Below are 18,232 nucleotides of genomic sequence, written 5' to 3' on the forward strand. Positions count from 1 at the left end.
TTGTGAACAGGCAAAGACTTAGACATCATAAAAATACGGATATGGCTATAGACATCGTAACTGTTATGAACAGGCAAAGACTTAGACATCATCAAAAATATTTTAGGGATTTTTTTTTGTAATCCGACAATTCCTCAGTTACTAATATACCTAATTTTGCAGAGCACAGCCCAACACTTCTTAACAATTATTTTTAATAGACCGACCCTAAGACCTCTTATTTTTTGTTCTTTTTAACTAACAAGGCCTTAAACTTCCCAATGACTTTATCAAACATGCGAGATCCTCTTAAAACTTCCTAATTTTTGGCCTTACCTTAGTCACTCAAATAATTATAGCTCGAAGGAGCAAAACTTCAGCCACTGTTGTTAACCTTTTTCTTTTAAAGAAGCAAAGGAAAAATGTTATACGTAGCTCTTTTGATCAACCCATAGCTGCTGTGACGTCAATGTTTGGTAGAAATCTAATCAACCTTTTTTTCTGAGATACTTAAATATATTACGTCTGGCTCTGTCAATTCAAGGTCGCAGCTGTTCGTCGCATTCGAAACTCATACACGTATCAGACAGGAAGTTCGAGTTATCTATCTATCTACAGTATAATAATAAAATCCGAGTGAATCTTTCTTGTTTGTCTGCCCCGGATGGGGGCCTGGTAGGTAGGGGATCGGGAGGGTAGGGGAGACATGACACATCCACCCTCCTCCTGCAAACCTGTTTGTCCGGGCTGGCTAGTTAGGGGATCGGGAGGGTAGGGGAGACTTGACGGGCAGCGCCAGGTTCCAGCGCATCGTAGCGAGCGTCATCAAGCTCATATCCTATAGTATCCCTATTAAAGTCTGGCCTCGCAACCCCACTACTATTTCACGGAGGATTGCAAACTCGAGAGTGTACTAATTTGATCGTTCTTCATTTCGTTTCTTTAAGGTTTGATGTTAATTTCGCAAACGTTATATTTTTCATTCCTTAGTTTTTTTTTAATCGTTGGGAGATAGTTTTCATTTCCTTTATAAAATTTGTACAGGAACGGTCAATAGGTCCCCGACTTTCGAGAAGGCGAAAACTTCATGAAAACTAAGGAAATTGGCTGATGCATTTCAGATTGTATTTATCATTAGCATAATTACGGAAAAATTAAGAGTCGTAGTTATTGTGCATGTCACAATTTTTTTTAGTGACATGCGAAAGAAAGACTTCTCATTTTTGAAAATTTTCAAATGCAAGATAAAAATTTCTTGTTGATTGCTCTTCGAATCAACAGACCTTCCAAAGCGGATATCATAATGAGATAAACAGATGCATGAATATGAAAATTAACACATTCATTTGCGCAGGTGTGACTTCCAATAAAGTGTCTGTAAATTTGGTCATTCCTTGATTACGGCGGAATTCTTTGCTGGAATTCATTTTTAATTAAATTCCAGGGTATCATGGGATACCGGTAATTCCACAACACTGGATACCAATTATTCCCTTCTCGGGTTACTAAGGGTACTGTAAATATACTCGGGTTACCTTTGGGTTACCTTTAATATCAGCTCGGCTTACCTGTGAATTAGCCAATGTCACCTGTAATTCTTGCCCAGTTTACCTGAAACTTGAGCACCGTTTACCTGTAATTCTTTCTCTGAATACAGGTAATTTCAACTTGAATCGTGTATAAGTTTTACTCATGTTACCTGTGACTTTAGCTTGTGCTACTTGTTCTAACACTGATGACTTGTAGTTCCAGGTCCGGTAACCTGTTATTTTACTTGGGGTTGCTTGTAATTCTACAAGTAGATTTCTTCCCGAAAAAGATATGGATGCTTAAAATTCATTTCCCATTTGCATCTTTTTTGGTTTTCTGTAAAAGAAAACTATTGAGATGGATATTTGTCTGTCCGTCCGCACTTTTTCTGTCCGCCCTCGGATCTTAAAAACTACTGAGACTAGAGGGCTGGAAATTGGTATGTTGATCATCCACCCTCCAATCATCAAACATAGCAAATTGCAGCCCTCTAGCCTCTGTAGTTTTGATTTTATTTAAGGTTAAAGTTAACCATAATCGTGCTTCTGGCAACGATATAGGATAGGCCACCACCGGGCCTTGGTTAAAGTTTCATGGGCCGCGGCTCATACAGCATTATACCGAGACCAACGAAAGATAGCTCTATTTTCGGTGGCCTTGATTATACGCTGTAGCGGCTGAACAGAAAACTCGATTGCGCCAAAGAAAGCGCATTTTCTACTTGTTTCTATTGTGTTGTATTTAATCAAATCACTAAGCCTTCCTTTATTGTTTAAGTTTTTTTATAAAGTACAAAGAGCAATGAGACGGGCAAAATAATGTCGTTTTCTAGCCTAGGCCTAAGAAAATGAGTAAAAGGAAGAGGAGGGGTGGGGGAAGACCGTAAGAATTAAGAAAACAGAATCAGGGAGAGAATTCCGAAACTTATGAAGGAAACAGTTACTGAATTATAATTTCTTTTTTATCGGCTAATAGCTAAATGATCTTATAAAGCTTCGGTGAATAAATATTCAGTCATTGTCAGAAAACAATTTAGATTAGTTATGTACGTATAATTTTTTTCTGATCTGGCTCTGGGAAGTAAATAAATAAATAATAGATAAATAAGTAAATACATAAAACAGATAAATAAACAAATAAATGAAAAAATAAATGAATGGATAAAAAAATTAACAAATAAAAACAGGAAAGAAATTTAAGTCAAAAAGTAGTTTTACAATAGAAAGAAATGTTTTTGTGTCAGACATTCGAGTGACAGTCAGGTCGAAAATTACGATGAGAGAGAGAGAGAGAGAGAGAGAGAGAGAGAGAGAGAGAGAGAGAGAGAGAGAGAGAGAGAGTTAATTAGGTCTTGATCTTCGACTCTGATTTGCAGAGGGAAATATTAGGGATGACTACAGTAAATCACCTTTCATTGCCTCGTAAGTAGGTACTTACCTTGGTGATGATTGACCTTCAGTTCACCTCTCGCACGCGCATTACCAGACGACACTTGCTAATGTTCTTTTTAAATTCCGAGTCTCATTAAATTAAAACGAAGTACCTTCACCTGATTAATGGTAATGACACAAGGTTTACTCCTTTAAAAAAATGACGAGCGTCTAAGAGAAAGTACTTGTTTTCCAAGGGAAAGTAAAGAGTTTTAGGAGAAAAGTTATGGATTTAGAAGACAAAGGAAAGGGTACCTAAGAGAAAGTAGTGGGTTTCCTGGTGAAATATTGATTTTTCAGGAAGTTAATGGATTTGCTTCCCCAAGGAAAATCACGGCCTATTAACTGAAAACTTGGGATATTTAATAACGTTCTAATTCATTCATATTCTTTATAGCATCGACTTTCAAAAGTTCAAAACTGGGTCTTACAGAGAACAGTCAGTTTACATGAGTTTTGAAATGACAGAGTTAGAGAGTTAGAAAGGCATTTATTCTCAGGTTAAGAGAGATGTTTCTCATAAGGAAACTGATTAAAACAATCAGATGTGAGAGTCATGAAAACATATATTTTGTCCAGATTATAGCAGCCAGTGAATGGTCTCCTTTTTAGCAAGGTGGCAGATTTTTTCTCACGTCCTCTTCTTTTTCCAATAGAGTGATGAAAATACTGATAGAGCAAAAGAAATGTAGTTTGATATTTATAAGTAGCACCTCAACTTAACGGACCTCGGCTGAACTGACTTCTGTACTTATCAGCTACATTATTGTGATTTAGTAAAAAGCCACAATAATGGATATGAGCGATTGTATTTCCAAAATACCGAAAAAAAGTACAAAAAAAGAGGACCGTTGTGCAAACGGTCGGAAGCGGCCCCCCCCCCTTTTTTTTAACCCCTTATTTGTATTTTGGAAATACAATTCCTCATATACATTATTGTGGCTTTTTACTTATTATTTCCGGTCACATTATAGTGATGCACAAGATTATTATGATTATTTTAAGCTATGCCACCATTTCAGATTTATAATGTTTTAGGTAAGTCTCTTGATTTGAACGTTAAGTGTAACTTAATAGGTTAGTTAAAGTTAGCAATTATGCGAAATTGCAGTTAGCTGTGACATAGCTGGAAAATATTAAAGTGCGGGCTGAAATATGAGGCCTTTGTTACTTAACGGTCTTTGTTACTTATCAGAAAGCCTTGTTACTTATCAGAAAGCTTTGTTAGTTATCAGAAAGCTTGGTTACTTATCAGAAAGCCTTGTTAGTTATCAGAAAGCTTTGTTACTTATCAGAAAGCCTTGTTAGTTATCAGAAAGCCTTGATACTTATCAGAAAGCCTTATTACTTATCAGAACGTCTTATTACATATCAGAAAGCCTTGTTATTTAACGGTCTTTGTTACTTATCAGAAAGCCTTGTTACTTAACGGTCTTTGCTACTTATCAGAAAGTTAAACCCGCAGGGCGACTGTCAAGTTAAGGTGGTACTTATTTTATACATTCAAACATTCGCCTCCTGTGAGCGATCTCTTCGTTCACGTGTGCTGAAATCATGACGACTCTAATTCTAATAACCATGAAAATGAGAGGGACTCTGACTGGCAAGTTACAGATCAAACTACGGGTCATGTTCAGAGTCCAAATTGTTCCCGATGGGGTGTTTGGTTTCTTGCCCAGTGCCCTCCTAATGTTTTTCATTGGACTTCTCAGCTGTTGGGATAAATAATTGGTGGTTTGTTAAAATCAGTGTATTGAGTAATGTTAACTTAAAGGTATTCATAGGCTATCTCACAGTATTTTTGTAGGCCTATCGGTCCGCAAGCAAAGAAAAATATGAAATCCATAATTACAGGAAATTCTCTATGGGCTTCAGCTAACAGAATCTTGAGAATAATTATTTTTCTGGCCATTGTTATCACTAACCCATATAATTCACGTATAACATGCATTCTATATTTACTTGAGAGTGATAAGGCTACCATTGAATTCTAGTTGATCAAATACCATTATGTCCTGCCTCAAGTTTTTCCCCTCTTCAATCATATCATGCTATTCCCCATTTATTATGCACTTTAACAACACCCATCTATTGCCTGTCTATTGTTTTTGAGAATGTAGTTGTCCATGAGACACATACGTTCTCAAGGAGGTCAGTTTCCCAAAACTCCTTTGAATAACTCCCTTAAGCTGAAGCTTTCAGTCCTCTAACCCATGGCTGGAATCAAAAGAGGTCTAGTTCATTGTCCCAAGACCCCGTGTTTTTGTGTAAGCGACGGACGTCCTTAAGACTAGTATTAATTTCTGAAGGGGCCCATCACCCCCCTGGTTAAGTTCAAAAGGCGTGGAAACAATGCAGGTCGAAGTGTGCTAGGGACAGTGCAGAAATTCAGCGACCTCCAATGACATGGAACGGTGATTGACCATATACAAATTGCTGAATTTCTTCATGCCAGTTGCGGAGTTTCAACATCATCATCAAGAGAAGAAGGTTACAAACACCACGGTGATTGTCGCACCTTCAAGTTGCACCAGTCATATCTTGATAAAGCTCTTATGGAGGTAAATGAGGATAATTCTCACTTATGATAATAACAGTCACACCCACACAACTCCCCATGACGAATGCCTTAGATACTAATGCACAACCACCTCAAACTCAAGTTGCCCAAATTTGCTCTTGTAAAAATTAAAAGTCGTTTCCTTATGAAAACAGTCATTCTCACCCTCACGACAATTACAGTAACTTTCCTATCATTCGGTGAAATATATATCTAATTTATGCATGTTGCTTATCAAAGATAAACCTAGGAAGCATGCACGTATTAATTTTATAAACAAAAGAAAGGTGTTTGCACCCAGTCTTCAAGAAATCACCTGTAACTTGCGCGTAACAGAAAGCGTGAGGTTAAATTCAGAGGCTCTTTCACATTTGTCCGCTCTTTTGATGCAGTAAAATCCTTATTCTGCTTAACAGATATGCACAGCATCTTAGCTATTTTTTTTAATAAGGTAAACACAGTAAGGTCCCTATACTACCCTAAAATAGAAGACTGCAGTATCTGCAAAAACACAAGACTGGGAAAAATGATAGATACTCCCTTGCCTTACTACTGATTTTGCAGACATGCAAATGGGAACCCTTAAATACTCGTGGAAAGCATTGAAGAATCATTCTGAAACTGCAGCAACTTGTGTAATAGTGATTCACGAGCCCAATAGGTGGCATACCTCAATTTCGAAAATTTTGCAGATACTGCAGTTTTCCATTTTAGGGCAGTATAGACTTGCTTGAACCAGAATTTTGTGGAACTTTGATTGATAGCTGGTTCTCTGGTGTGGTGGTGTTTTTAGACACGTACAGTTCCCCTGGCACATGTGACATAACCAACATCCTCATCAAAGCTAGAGTCAGTGCTGGCATAAGGCCAATCTAAACATGGTCTTCTGTTTGAATACATTTTATCTCCAATTATTATTAGTGTTTGTTTTCCACAGTAGAATTTTGTATCAAGAGAACCATTTGATATCGCAGCTCTATTTATGAGAAAAATTAGATTAATATCTAGAGTAAAATAGAGAGCTTAGAGGAATAGATTGGTGAAGATTAGTGCTAAAGTATATAGAGGGCATCTTCGAGATAGACAAGAATACATAGCGCTCATGTATATACATACATACATACATACATATATATGTGTGTGTGCGTATACATACACTATATATATATATATATATATATATATATATATATATATATATATATATATATATATATATATATATATATATATATATATATATATATATAATTATATATGTATGTGTGTGTGTATGTATTTGAGTGGAGACATATTCTCACATGTATTTTATGTATAGCATAGAGTTTATTATCTGCGTGTATGCGCAAATACAAGCAATAATATAGTATGTATATGTAGAGAGATTACCAGTTCACTCGATCAACTCATCACATTACTTACTGTCAGCAAATCTGTAAGGCACTTCCGGAAAGCCATTGACTTCCGGCCAACGGTAAAATGACCCGCTGATGGCCTTTCGTTGCGATTGCATCATTTCCATTTGATCGGGCACCAGTAGCATGTCGTCACCCTCATTGCCCTCCCCAGGACCATCCTGCAGATTTGAGAGGGAATCATGAGCCGATTCTAAGCGTCAGAAGTCATTTCCCCTGAATAGGGGAGTTCTAGAAGGCAGTGGTCGCCATCCCTCTTCTCATGCTGCAGATTCGCTGGTAAAACGCCCTTGCAGAGGGAGTTATGCGTGCTTTTCAAACACATACACACATACACTCCTAGTATATAAAGGGATCAGATGCAATTTATACATTTTGAGCTTCATTGCCCATGATACTGCTCCCAGACTCCTTACTTTCAGCAGCTCACCTGCTGTCTTCCCTTCCCATAGCTGCAACATGCCTTGTACACTTATTCTACCATAGCTACCATTGTTTTCTTTTTGGACGTCATTATAAGCCAACCGTAGTAAACCGAGACATAACACTTTAGTTACTATTGATAATGTTCCTCCTTCTTGCTAACTCCCCGAATTGCATATTTTGCACCTACCTATCGTCCTTCGTGCTTCCCAACTAAAAAAAAAAATCCCGTAAAAACGCTCTGGTTCATCCTTTTAACTGCACTAACCTTCTCGCCACGCTTTGTTCCCATCCATCATTAATCCTATTTTAGCATCACATCCTTCCACACTTTCCCTGGCTAACTTATTGACAGTACTCAAGATAATTTCGAATCTCAGTGACTTTCCTGTAACAAGAATTGTTCCTTTGAAGAGTTGTAGAGACAACTTCATTCAGCCAGCGAGGTGACATACTTTACTTTGCTGCTCTAAGCTTACACACCATAGAAGAGTTTCATTTTTTTGTACGCTGGTTTCTCTGTCCAAATTGTAATTGTGACTCAATTTTGCAGAACACAGACACTCATTACACTATCTTTAATCAGGAAATCTATTCAAAACTTCTAGTCCTTACAACTACAGTTCTGTCGCCTGTTTTTGGCTTCATATCCCCTAGCACAACTAACTTACAGTCTAGGCAAGGTTGGCAGTCTAAGCTTAAAGTTATTGTTCTCACTCTTCTTCTTGCTTTCATCACATCAACCTCACCACATCTTTTCAAAACTTCTAGTCCTTGTAACTACTGTTCTGTCGCCTACTTTTGGCTTCATATCCCCTAGCACAAGTAACTTACAGTCCAGAAAAGGCTGGTAGTCTAAGCTTAGTTACTGTCCTCACTCTTCTTCTCGCTTTCATCACATCAACCTCACCACATCCTCTCTTGCAGCTTCTGACCTTTCCTCATAAAGACATAGAAATAACACTTGCGTATTTATGGTGGTACTTACAATAACCACAACTGGTTTAGGGGAAGTGGTGGCTCCAGCTACATCCTGGAAAGATAAACGCAGGAAACTGTTAACTTAAAGTATATTGTTCCATTGGAGATGCAAAACCGTGAATAAGCTTAGTTCTAGTAAGATAATGAAAAAATCTTTGGACCGCTCTTGGAATGTTGTTGGGTTTCATCGCTAATTTAGCAAAAGGAATGTCAAGAATTAGATAGGATATATACGTACATACACATAGAGTACACACATTATGTATGTATATGTATGCATATATTCAGTATATATACATAAAAACATTTTATATATAAGTAGATATATTATATATATACACATATATATACACATATATAAAGTGTAGGTGTATATACATAAATATGTATGTATTCATATATAATGTGTATTGTATATGCATGTATCTGTATATATATGTAAGGCGAGAGAGGATCTTTGCGATTAGAACGATCAGTTATTGCAGCGCTCTTCCAAAATGTTTCATTGATCATCATCGAACGTCTGTTCACCTATTCAAATTTTCTTTTAAAATTTGCCATTTCTCTCTCTCTCTCTCTCTCTCTCTCTCTCTCTCTCTCTCTCTCTCTCTCTCTCTCTCTCTCTCTTCAGAAATATGCAATGATACTAAAAAACACGAAAAACAACGTTGTACCCTCGTTTGCATTCTCGAATTTTATAAATTTTAGCTGAATTACTTAAAAATTCGAGCCTCGAATTCGTAACCTTCATTTCGTGTCTGACTCTGTGGAGCAATACTGCAAATAATATCTACAAAAGCCACACAGAAACGATAAACTGCGAGACGGAAGATAACAATCCTAGCTGATCGATAACTCGCACCTACTGTAGATCTGGGGGAGCTGTTCAGAGGAGCGTTCATGAGACTGGTCTTTGTCACGTAAAACAGTTTGCCAGTTTAACCCGGGTGCTGCCACGGCTTCCCAGACTTCGGTGTCCGTACTCCCAGGTGTTTATCGGTGTGCTGACACGTAGAAAACGAGTTCCGGAAGGCAAGGAATTTCAAGTATATAATAGATCGGAAATCTTAACTTACAAGGGGACTAATAAGGAAGTTTAGTTACATTCATAAGAAATAGAATGTCAAAAACAAAAATATTAATATGTCATGCTTTCAACAATGACTTAAGTAAGATAATTACAAAAGACTACCTGTCTAATATAATATAGAGATAGGGATTGATAAAATGTGAAATTGAAGAGAAATACTATTGTATTATAAAGAATAATTAATATTAAATATTATATACATATGAAAAAAAAAAGTTGTTAGTACTATTGACTGATTTTTATATATAATATTGTACATTGTATGTACAGATATTGTTATTTTTAATAATAAAAGAAAAAAAAATAAGGAAGTTATGAGGGAAAGCAGAATTAAAGAAAAACTAGAGGCGCGGAAATAAATCTGAAAACTTGGTTCTGATTGTAGGTGAATGCAGTGAAAATGATGCACCTTTATGGAGCGCACAGAAAGAACAGTAATTTTAAGTATACTGAAAGGGATTAATCGATTACGAAGTACAATCAAAGAACAATGATCTTTGCTGTGTTTGCAGTGCATCAGATGGAAATTGGATTCGATGTGGAGTTTGTTACCGGTAGTACACACCACGCGTAACGTGAGGAAACGGTTGAAACAGCATTTCAAGTGACAGCATTAGACAGGTAACGGGTAATACCTTAAGGAGCATCGGATGTCAAGGGGGTCGCATGTCAAGAGCCGCGGAAAAATCTGATAAGTTTACCAAGTTTCTCCCGACAGTGATGAAGATACCAATCACTGAAAATTCAAATGACGGTGAAATTGTGACTAAAAGATTTTGTTGAATTTTATCATAAAATATCAAAAGAGAAGTCAAATGGTTAGATACAGTGAGGAATGATGCCATAAGGAAATTAGGGAAGTCCGTAAGAAACCGAAACAATGATAGAGGTGAAATGGAAGTGGTTTGAACATGTCCTTAGCACCATCAACGGGAGAAAAATACACCTCATTGTCAGCCAGGCACCTGAGGGCACCAGAGGAGCTTAAGTACCAATTTCCACTTGGATAAGAATCATGAGACTGGAGGCTAGGCAGGAGTGGAGAAAGGTTGAAGTGAAAGACCAGGAAATGCAAGAGTGGCGGAATTTGACAGAAGACCTCGGCTTCGCGTGGCAATGGAGGCACAGATGATAATGAGGAACATATGTAAAATTGAAAGGCATAAGTAAACAAATGGGATATATCTAAAAACGTTAAGACAGTGATTCGTTATATTCGTGTACAGTGCTCAAAAAGATGATCGTTCACTAAAGAATTTGCCGACAGACCTATATTACAAGCTGCACAAAAATAAGACCGTGGGGTATAAGTGAAGAAACTGTTAATTCAGCTGATGAAAAATGACGAAAGACCCCAAACATCAGTACAGCAAAAGTCCAAGAAGGCAAGAAAGAGAAAAATATCATAAAACTTCAAAGTAAAGATCCATGGCTAAAAGGCATAGTAGAAGTTTAAAAGAACTCACTACTGATAAGAACTATAGGAATGCGTGATAATAAGCTATATGTGCCCAATAAATGTTCCAGTTATTATCACAAATTCTGTCATACCATCATTCAGGTGGCAGAAATATGGAACAAGCAAGAGAAATGAGCTTGGGAACCTATATGCCCAAAGTTTTGGATATATTTGCCAGTTTCCACACTTGACATAACACAGACCAAGCTACAAGCACAAAGAGGCAAGAAATAAAAGCACAAGTGATCATGAAAAACAAATCAAACATGAAGCTGTGTGTTTTGAACACTCAGCCATTGAGGAACTAAACTACCGGAATACATGAACACTTGACCTGAACATATGACATGAACAATTCGCCCCTGTTTTGACAAACTGGTATCCCATTTTTTATAAGTTTTTGAGTTTTCCAGTCAAAGCGTCTCAGTTTTTGATACTCTTTACCCAGCCTTTCTTTGGCCATGCCCCACCTAATCATTTGTTTGGCATCCCGATGCCCCCTGTGGTGATACATAATTCTTATTATTCTAAAAGTGAACCCCTATTCACGTGGAGGAAGCCTAAAAGGCCATTTACTTGGTTTAAACATTCTCGAATTGCCCCCCTTAAAAATCAATTAACCACCCCCAGCCCCGGTAGCCCCACGTTGGGAACCGGAGTAACATAATAAAATTCCAGCTGTCTGCGTTGTCACATTTTCCAATCAAATTTCCTCGAAAGATGAGCTAATTAATTAGAAGCACTGAATAATGTCAAAATCTTTGAAGCCTATTTTCTCAGATTGGGAAAAAATGGCTTACACTAGGGACGATTTGACTTGTAATCAGATCGATAAAGTGAAGATTTACTACCAACAATTTAGGAGTATGGACAAATAAAGTCAATATGTAACCAAACTGGCAAAATAATCTTCAAATACTCGGTACACAGGCTATTTAGTAAAATGCCAGGCGAACTAAAAAGCGGCACTGAAGCTTGAACATCTGAAGGAAAAAAATGGTCGTGACAGGGACGAACAGGTCATTAAACTGAAACTGACGAATAAATGAGGCCCGTTAAGATGGCCCAAATGAGGCGCGACATGGCCGAGTGCCTCCTAAGTAAACGTTGATGATGATGATGAGGGGTGGGGGGAGAGGGGAAGCGAAGAGAAGAGGGGGAGGAGGAAGGGGAGGAGGCGGCATGTCCTATGTATTTTAATATACACCCCAACCTCAGTAACTCCAAGTATAATTTGCCTTTGTGTCGCATATGATATAAAGGTACGTCCACACTGCAGTAAAACATATCATAAACAACAGTAGGCAACTTGTCGCACACACGTCGTAAACATGTGAAATACGCGTCAATGACATATTGTCTGTCTTAACCAGTGTTTCGTGCGATTATCCAGCATTTGCCATAGATTCGTTCTCCACCTACTGTCGCTGACTTGTTTGCAACTTGCCATAGATTTGTTCTCCACCTACTGTCGCTGACTTGTTTTCAACCTGTTCGCGATATGTATGCGCTAAGTTCTGAAGTGTTTCTGGCATGGCATACTGTCGTTGGGAAATGGCTTGTTCCCGTCAACTGGCCTTAATTGTCTCCCCTATTAACTGTTTCTACAAACTATATTTATGCACTGTAGCCAAATTATGTGTATAAAAATATAATTTGTTACTTGTACAGAAAAGTACAGAATTGCTGATACCATGGCTTGAGGAATACACAATTGTTCGAAGTTGGAAAGAGATTAAATGAGAAAAATCATTTTTTTTATGAAAGAATGAATATTTTTATTTATCAGTTATTTTGCCTTTTTCTCTCGTTTCATCCCGAGTGGCATTTTATTCTGTGAAAGCTCGCTTTGCAAATTAATGTCTTTTCAATTTGTAATTGAAGCTCAAATGCGCGGTTTAAGCCATCATATATACATAAATGAAAGACGTTCAAAGGTCATCCTGTTAGCGCTCGGGCCTTAGTGTGACGCATTCTGGGTTGAACCCGCCTGCTAAAGGTCATTGTTAGTTTCGGTAACCCCTCGCTTAAGAAGGCAACCTTGAGGCGGGGTCCAGCGCTTGAATTGATTGAAGAGTCATATGGACGTCCGATCGAAATGGGAGATAGCAACAAAGAATAGGAGGGGAAAACGAAGATTAACGGTCGATATAATCGGCCGAGGAATAACGCAAAGAGATTAACTTGAAGAGACTGAAACTGAAGACCGAGAACGACCGATTCAGTTCTCTCCTCTTGATTGATAACAGCCGTAATTCGCCGAAACTCAGATCGCGCCAAGCGGTTCCTTGAGCGCAAGGTCCGCGTTCCTCGCAAGGCGGGGAAGAGCAGCGCAAGTGTCGGCGGGATTAATTATCTCTGTCAGGTGTGGCGGAACACCTGGAGGTGAACTCTTGATTTTTGCAAAGGAATATATCGATCTAACAAGCGCGTGCATACGAGCGGTCGCGCTTGCGCACAGATTTGATTCTCACGGAATATATCTAGGGCTCGAACTTCCTGCATTATTGTGATGCCTGTAAATAGCCTCGGATAAGTGTGTTTATTTTTGTGCTTGTGATTTGAATGATGTTTAATCAGTGCTTTTTTTACATTCCTCTTAGTAATTTGCTTCACGCAGCACTGGAGGCGACGATGATGATTCCGATTAGTGAATCATGACTGGCGTCAAGGACACATAATTAAAAGTGACTGACCTTTAACTGACAAAAATAATTTAAACCGTGCTGGTCAGAGCTGGCGACGGTTCGCATTACTTTAATTACGGAGAATAAAAGTATTTTATGCCAATCTGCAGATAATTAACGGAACGTTGTATGTGCATACTACCAATATTGGTCAGTTTCTTTTATGCTCACCCCCAATGGAGACCTAAAGATTTTGAAAAGCACGGTCATCTTAAAGAGGAATACTATATTATTTTGTTTGTTTGTTGATACTGAGGAGACTAATTATCGAATGTCCAAACTTCTGATCAAACTGTCAATTATCAGATAGCTTTCCTTATTTAAATCTTGGCACACTCATGCTCCAGATGACTGTCGAGTGGTCAATTGAACTTTCCTTCGCGCCAGTAAAGAAGAATTTGCATGTTTAGTGAGCAAAGACGAGTACTGATATAATTAAGTTCTTCGGATTCAGAGGGCTTTCGAAAACCTGATGCCCAGAATGCAATCTATATATGATATGATGGATTTAAAGGCAGTTGTCGCTTTTGTCGATTTTCCTGAGTTACGCGAGTTTTCTTTTTATGATGTTGAGTGCTGTTTTCTTTTGTTTTCACACGGCAAATAGCTAACTTTAATTATTATTATTATTATTATTATTATTATTATTATTATTATTATTATTATTATTATTATTATTATTATTATTATTATTATTATTTAGTTTTTGTTATTGCTACCGTCCATATTTAGGAATATGTTTATTGCAACGGCTGGGGTTTTATCTTGAAATATTTTCTACCGCCAATATTACCTACAGTTTCATTATTATTATTATTATTATTATTATTATTATTATTATTATTATTATTATTATTATTATTATTATTATTATTATTATTATCTTGAGGCAGTTTCTTTTGATTAAGACAGCAAGCGGCAATAGCCATAATATTTGTTTTTAAGTTAATTCTGAACAAGCCCGGATCATATTAGCATTTTGTTATTTATAAGACTCTAAAAATTTAAGATCTTAAAATCTCCTCTGTGGAGTGTTGTCACCATACCCTTCACATAGAAAGCCCATTTTCGAGTATGGTGTTGTCACCGTAAGTTTTATTTAGGAAGGTCACGGTCTTATCTGCGGGGCGCTGTCACAAACGTTAATTATGTAGTTTCAACTCTCCTTTAGGAAATGATGTCACTGTACTTTTATTCAGATTCTTGACAGAGTGCTGTCACCATACTCTATATAATAGAAGTTTTTATTATCTTATCTGAGGAGTGTTGTTACTGTACTTTCTATATGGAAAGCTCAAACTCTCTCTAAAGAAAGAGCTGTCACTGTACTTTCTATGGTGGACGTTCAAAATCTATTCTATGAACTGCTCTCACCGTACGTTTCATTTCTGTAGTTCAAAATCTCCTATGGAGAGTGATGTCACTATACCCATTTTGTGAAAGTTCAATGTCATCTCTTAGGAGTGCTGTCACTGTACTTTTTATGATGAATGTTCAAAGTCTTGTTTATGAACTGTCAACGTAAATCTTATATAAAAAGATCAAAATCTTTCATGAAGAGTTATTTCACTATACCCTTCATATGAGAAGTTCTGTGTCTCCTCTTTGGGGTACTGTCACTACTTTTTATGGTGAACGTTTAAATTTTACTTTGGGAAGTGCGGTTACCGTACGTTTTATTTGGAAAGATTAAAATATCCTATGAAGGGTGCTGTCACTATACGTTTTATATGAAATGCTGTTACCATACTTTTCAACATAAAGCTCAAAATCTTGTCTGCGGAGTCCTGTCACTATATAGCTTTTTATGGAAAGTTTCGCATCTTCTCAACATCGTCACCATACTTTTACATGGAAATCTCAAAATCTCTAAGGACTGCTGTCACCATACCCTGTATATGGAAAATTCAAAATATTCTCTTCGAAATGGTGTCACCATATTTCTCTGGTGCTTCATTCGTGGTCCTTCATCATTAGACTCTAAAGTGTTAAAAAACTGCCGTGAATTTAGGGTCATATGACTCGTTGATTGTGTTGCGATGAACTTACATATTAATGAACAACTTTCCCGAGCCCTCTGATATTAGTGGGGTCAAAGGAATCTTTTTATGATGAAACAAGATGATGAATTTCTTTTGTCTGTTTTCACTTCCTCTGATTCGGCAAATTCCTATGGCACTTGTAAATTATTATTATTATTAAAATTATTATTATTATTATTATTATTATTATTATTATTATTATTTATTCATTTATTTGTTTGTTTTCACTTCCGCTGATTTGGCAAATTCCTACGGCTCTATTTTCCACGGGACTGGTCAGCCCTAAAGTTTTTGGAATTATTATTTTTATTATTATTATTATTATTATTATTATAATAATAATGATAAATTATTATTATTATTATTATTATTATTATTATTATTATTATTATTATCATTATTATTATTATTATTATTATTATTATTATTATTATTATTATTATTATTATTATTATCTAAGCAGTATAATGAGACTGTTCACTCGGAGTTCAAGATATTTAAAGATAGGTTCAAGATAGGTAGTGATGTCTTAAGATGTTAGTGATATTTCAGTACACTTGGCAATGATATTTATCGGAAAAAGTTATTGGAGGGAAAAAGAGACGATGATGTATTTACTCTCAAGATACTAAGAGAAGAGGAGAGTGATAATGACGATTACTCCCTGTCAAGATACTGAGATACAGGAAGAAAAAGCTTGCTTAATAATGAAATATTTTTTTCTTTAGGTAACTAAGACTTCCCCTAAGAACTCCTTTTGTGATTTTATTGAACATGAATTTCCCATCTTTTTATGCTTGACGTGGGACAACTTAACGTACAGTCAGTCAATCAGTCTTCAGTCAGTCAGTCTTCATTCTTTAATCCCATATTATTTCGATGTGGCTCAGTCTCATTTTTATGTGAATGTGAGTTTTTGCGTGGGTACAATCAGTCTTCAATCAATCAGTCTTCATTCTCTTCAATCCCATTTCATTTCGATGTGACTCAGTCTCATTTTTATGTGAATGTGAGTTTTGTGGATATTTAAACTTTATAAGGCTATGAGACGGATGAGGTGTTTGCTGATATTTCGCATTATAAAACATTTTTTCCCATTTTTTTTAACTAGTTTTTTCTTTTTTTATGTGGAATGAACCTCTTGTGGCACCAGTTCAATCCTACAGTAAATTTATTAGTTACACTAACCGAAATCAAAGAATTTATATATATATATATATATATATATATATATATATATATATATATATATATATATATCCATATATATATTCATTTATATATATATATATATATATATATATATATATATATATATATATATATATATATATATATATATATATATATATATATATATATATATATATATATACACGTGTATAAATTACAGCCTAACCAACTGAAAGTAATATATATATAAATAATAAAAAACGAAACCTTACTTGGCCACAGAAGACGAGGACGACTGTCCCCAGAATGAGAAGCTGTATTCCCGCCATGGAAAGTCTCTCCGCTCAGTCAGCCTACAGCCACAGTAGGTTCTCCCTTCTTCGAGATCCTTCTTATACCCTCGGGGCGACACAGGTGTGTTCGAGAGTCATTAGCAGACGGGAAGGTGTGAGTGGGCCGAGTTAAGACGGGGATTCGTTAAGTTTCAGTTTAATTATATATCTTGTTTTAAATCGTGATTTTTATAGATGCGTCTCCTTGATTTCAAGTAATTCGTTACTCCATTACAGACGCAGATGAATCTTGATTTACAGAATGTGTCTTTTCGATTTAAAGTAATTCTATAATACATTGCAGGTGCAGATGAATCTTGATTTATAGAATGTATCTTCTCGATTCAAAGTAATTCGTTACTCCATTACAGAAGCAGATGAATCATGATTTATATAGAATGTATCTTCTCGATTTAAAGTAATTCGTTACTCCATTACAGATGCAGATGAATCATGATTTATATAGAATGTATCTTCTCGATTTAAAGTAAGTCGTTACTCCATTACAGATGCAGATGAATCTTGATTTATATAGAATGTATCTTCTCGATTTAAAGTAATTCGTTACTCCATTACAGAAGCAGATGAATCTTGATTTATATAGAATGTATCCTCTCGATTCACAGTAAATCTTGCTCCATTACGGACGCGGATGAGTCTCGATTTATGGAATGTATGTTCTTTATTTAAAGTAATTCGTGAATTCGTTTCAGATGCAGATGAATCTTGATTTGTAGAACGTATCTTCTCGACCTAAAGTAATTCGTTACTTCATTTCAAATGGTGGCTTTTTTTTTTTTTACAATTCACGCTTCGTAAAACGTATCTTCGTGGTGGTAGCAGCGATAGCAGTGGTGATTAAATATAAATATTAATGGTATATCGATAGTAACAGTGATTTCATGCTAACATAAGAATGACGATAGTAATAACTGTTTGTAAACTATCTTGTTCGTGAAAACATCAAACGTCATAATTAGCTGAAGTGTTTTCCAGTTTTTTTAAATAGACCACAACTAAATAATTAACATAGGAAAATTGCATTTTAAAATATAATTCATTTTTAACATTCGCGCACGCTTCAATAAATAATCACATTCCCATAAAAATGAGAAGAAATAACATAAAAAT

At 36.2% G+C, this 18,232-nt stretch overlaps 1 protein-coding gene across 1 annotated transcript in view; it reads right to left on the minus strand.

Moving 5' to 3' along the window:
• LOC136842624 (protein SpAN-like) overlaps nt 1–17,180 on the minus strand; it is a 34,765-nt gene extending 17,585 nt beyond the window's left edge. Inside the window, exons 1-3 of the mRNA XM_067110272.1 lie at nt 17,042–17,180; nt 8,326–8,370; nt 6,922–7,075 (exon numbers count right to left, since the gene is read on the minus strand). Coding sequence (XP_066966373.1) covers nt 6,922–7,075; nt 8,326–8,370; nt 17,042–17,098 — 256 coding nt within the window. The 5' untranslated portion in view covers nt 17,099–17,180. The remainder of the gene's footprint in view (nt 1–6,921; nt 7,076–8,325; nt 8,371–17,041) is intronic.
• Between the last annotated feature and the right edge of the window lie 1,052 nt (nt 17,181–18,232).

This window comes from Macrobrachium rosenbergii, chromosome 1 (genome assembly GCF_040412425.1).
Source record: "Macrobrachium rosenbergii isolate ZJJX-2024 chromosome 1, ASM4041242v1, whole genome shotgun sequence".
Classification (NCBI taxonomy): Eukaryota; Metazoa; Arthropoda; class Malacostraca; order Decapoda; family Palaemonidae; genus Macrobrachium; species Macrobrachium rosenbergii.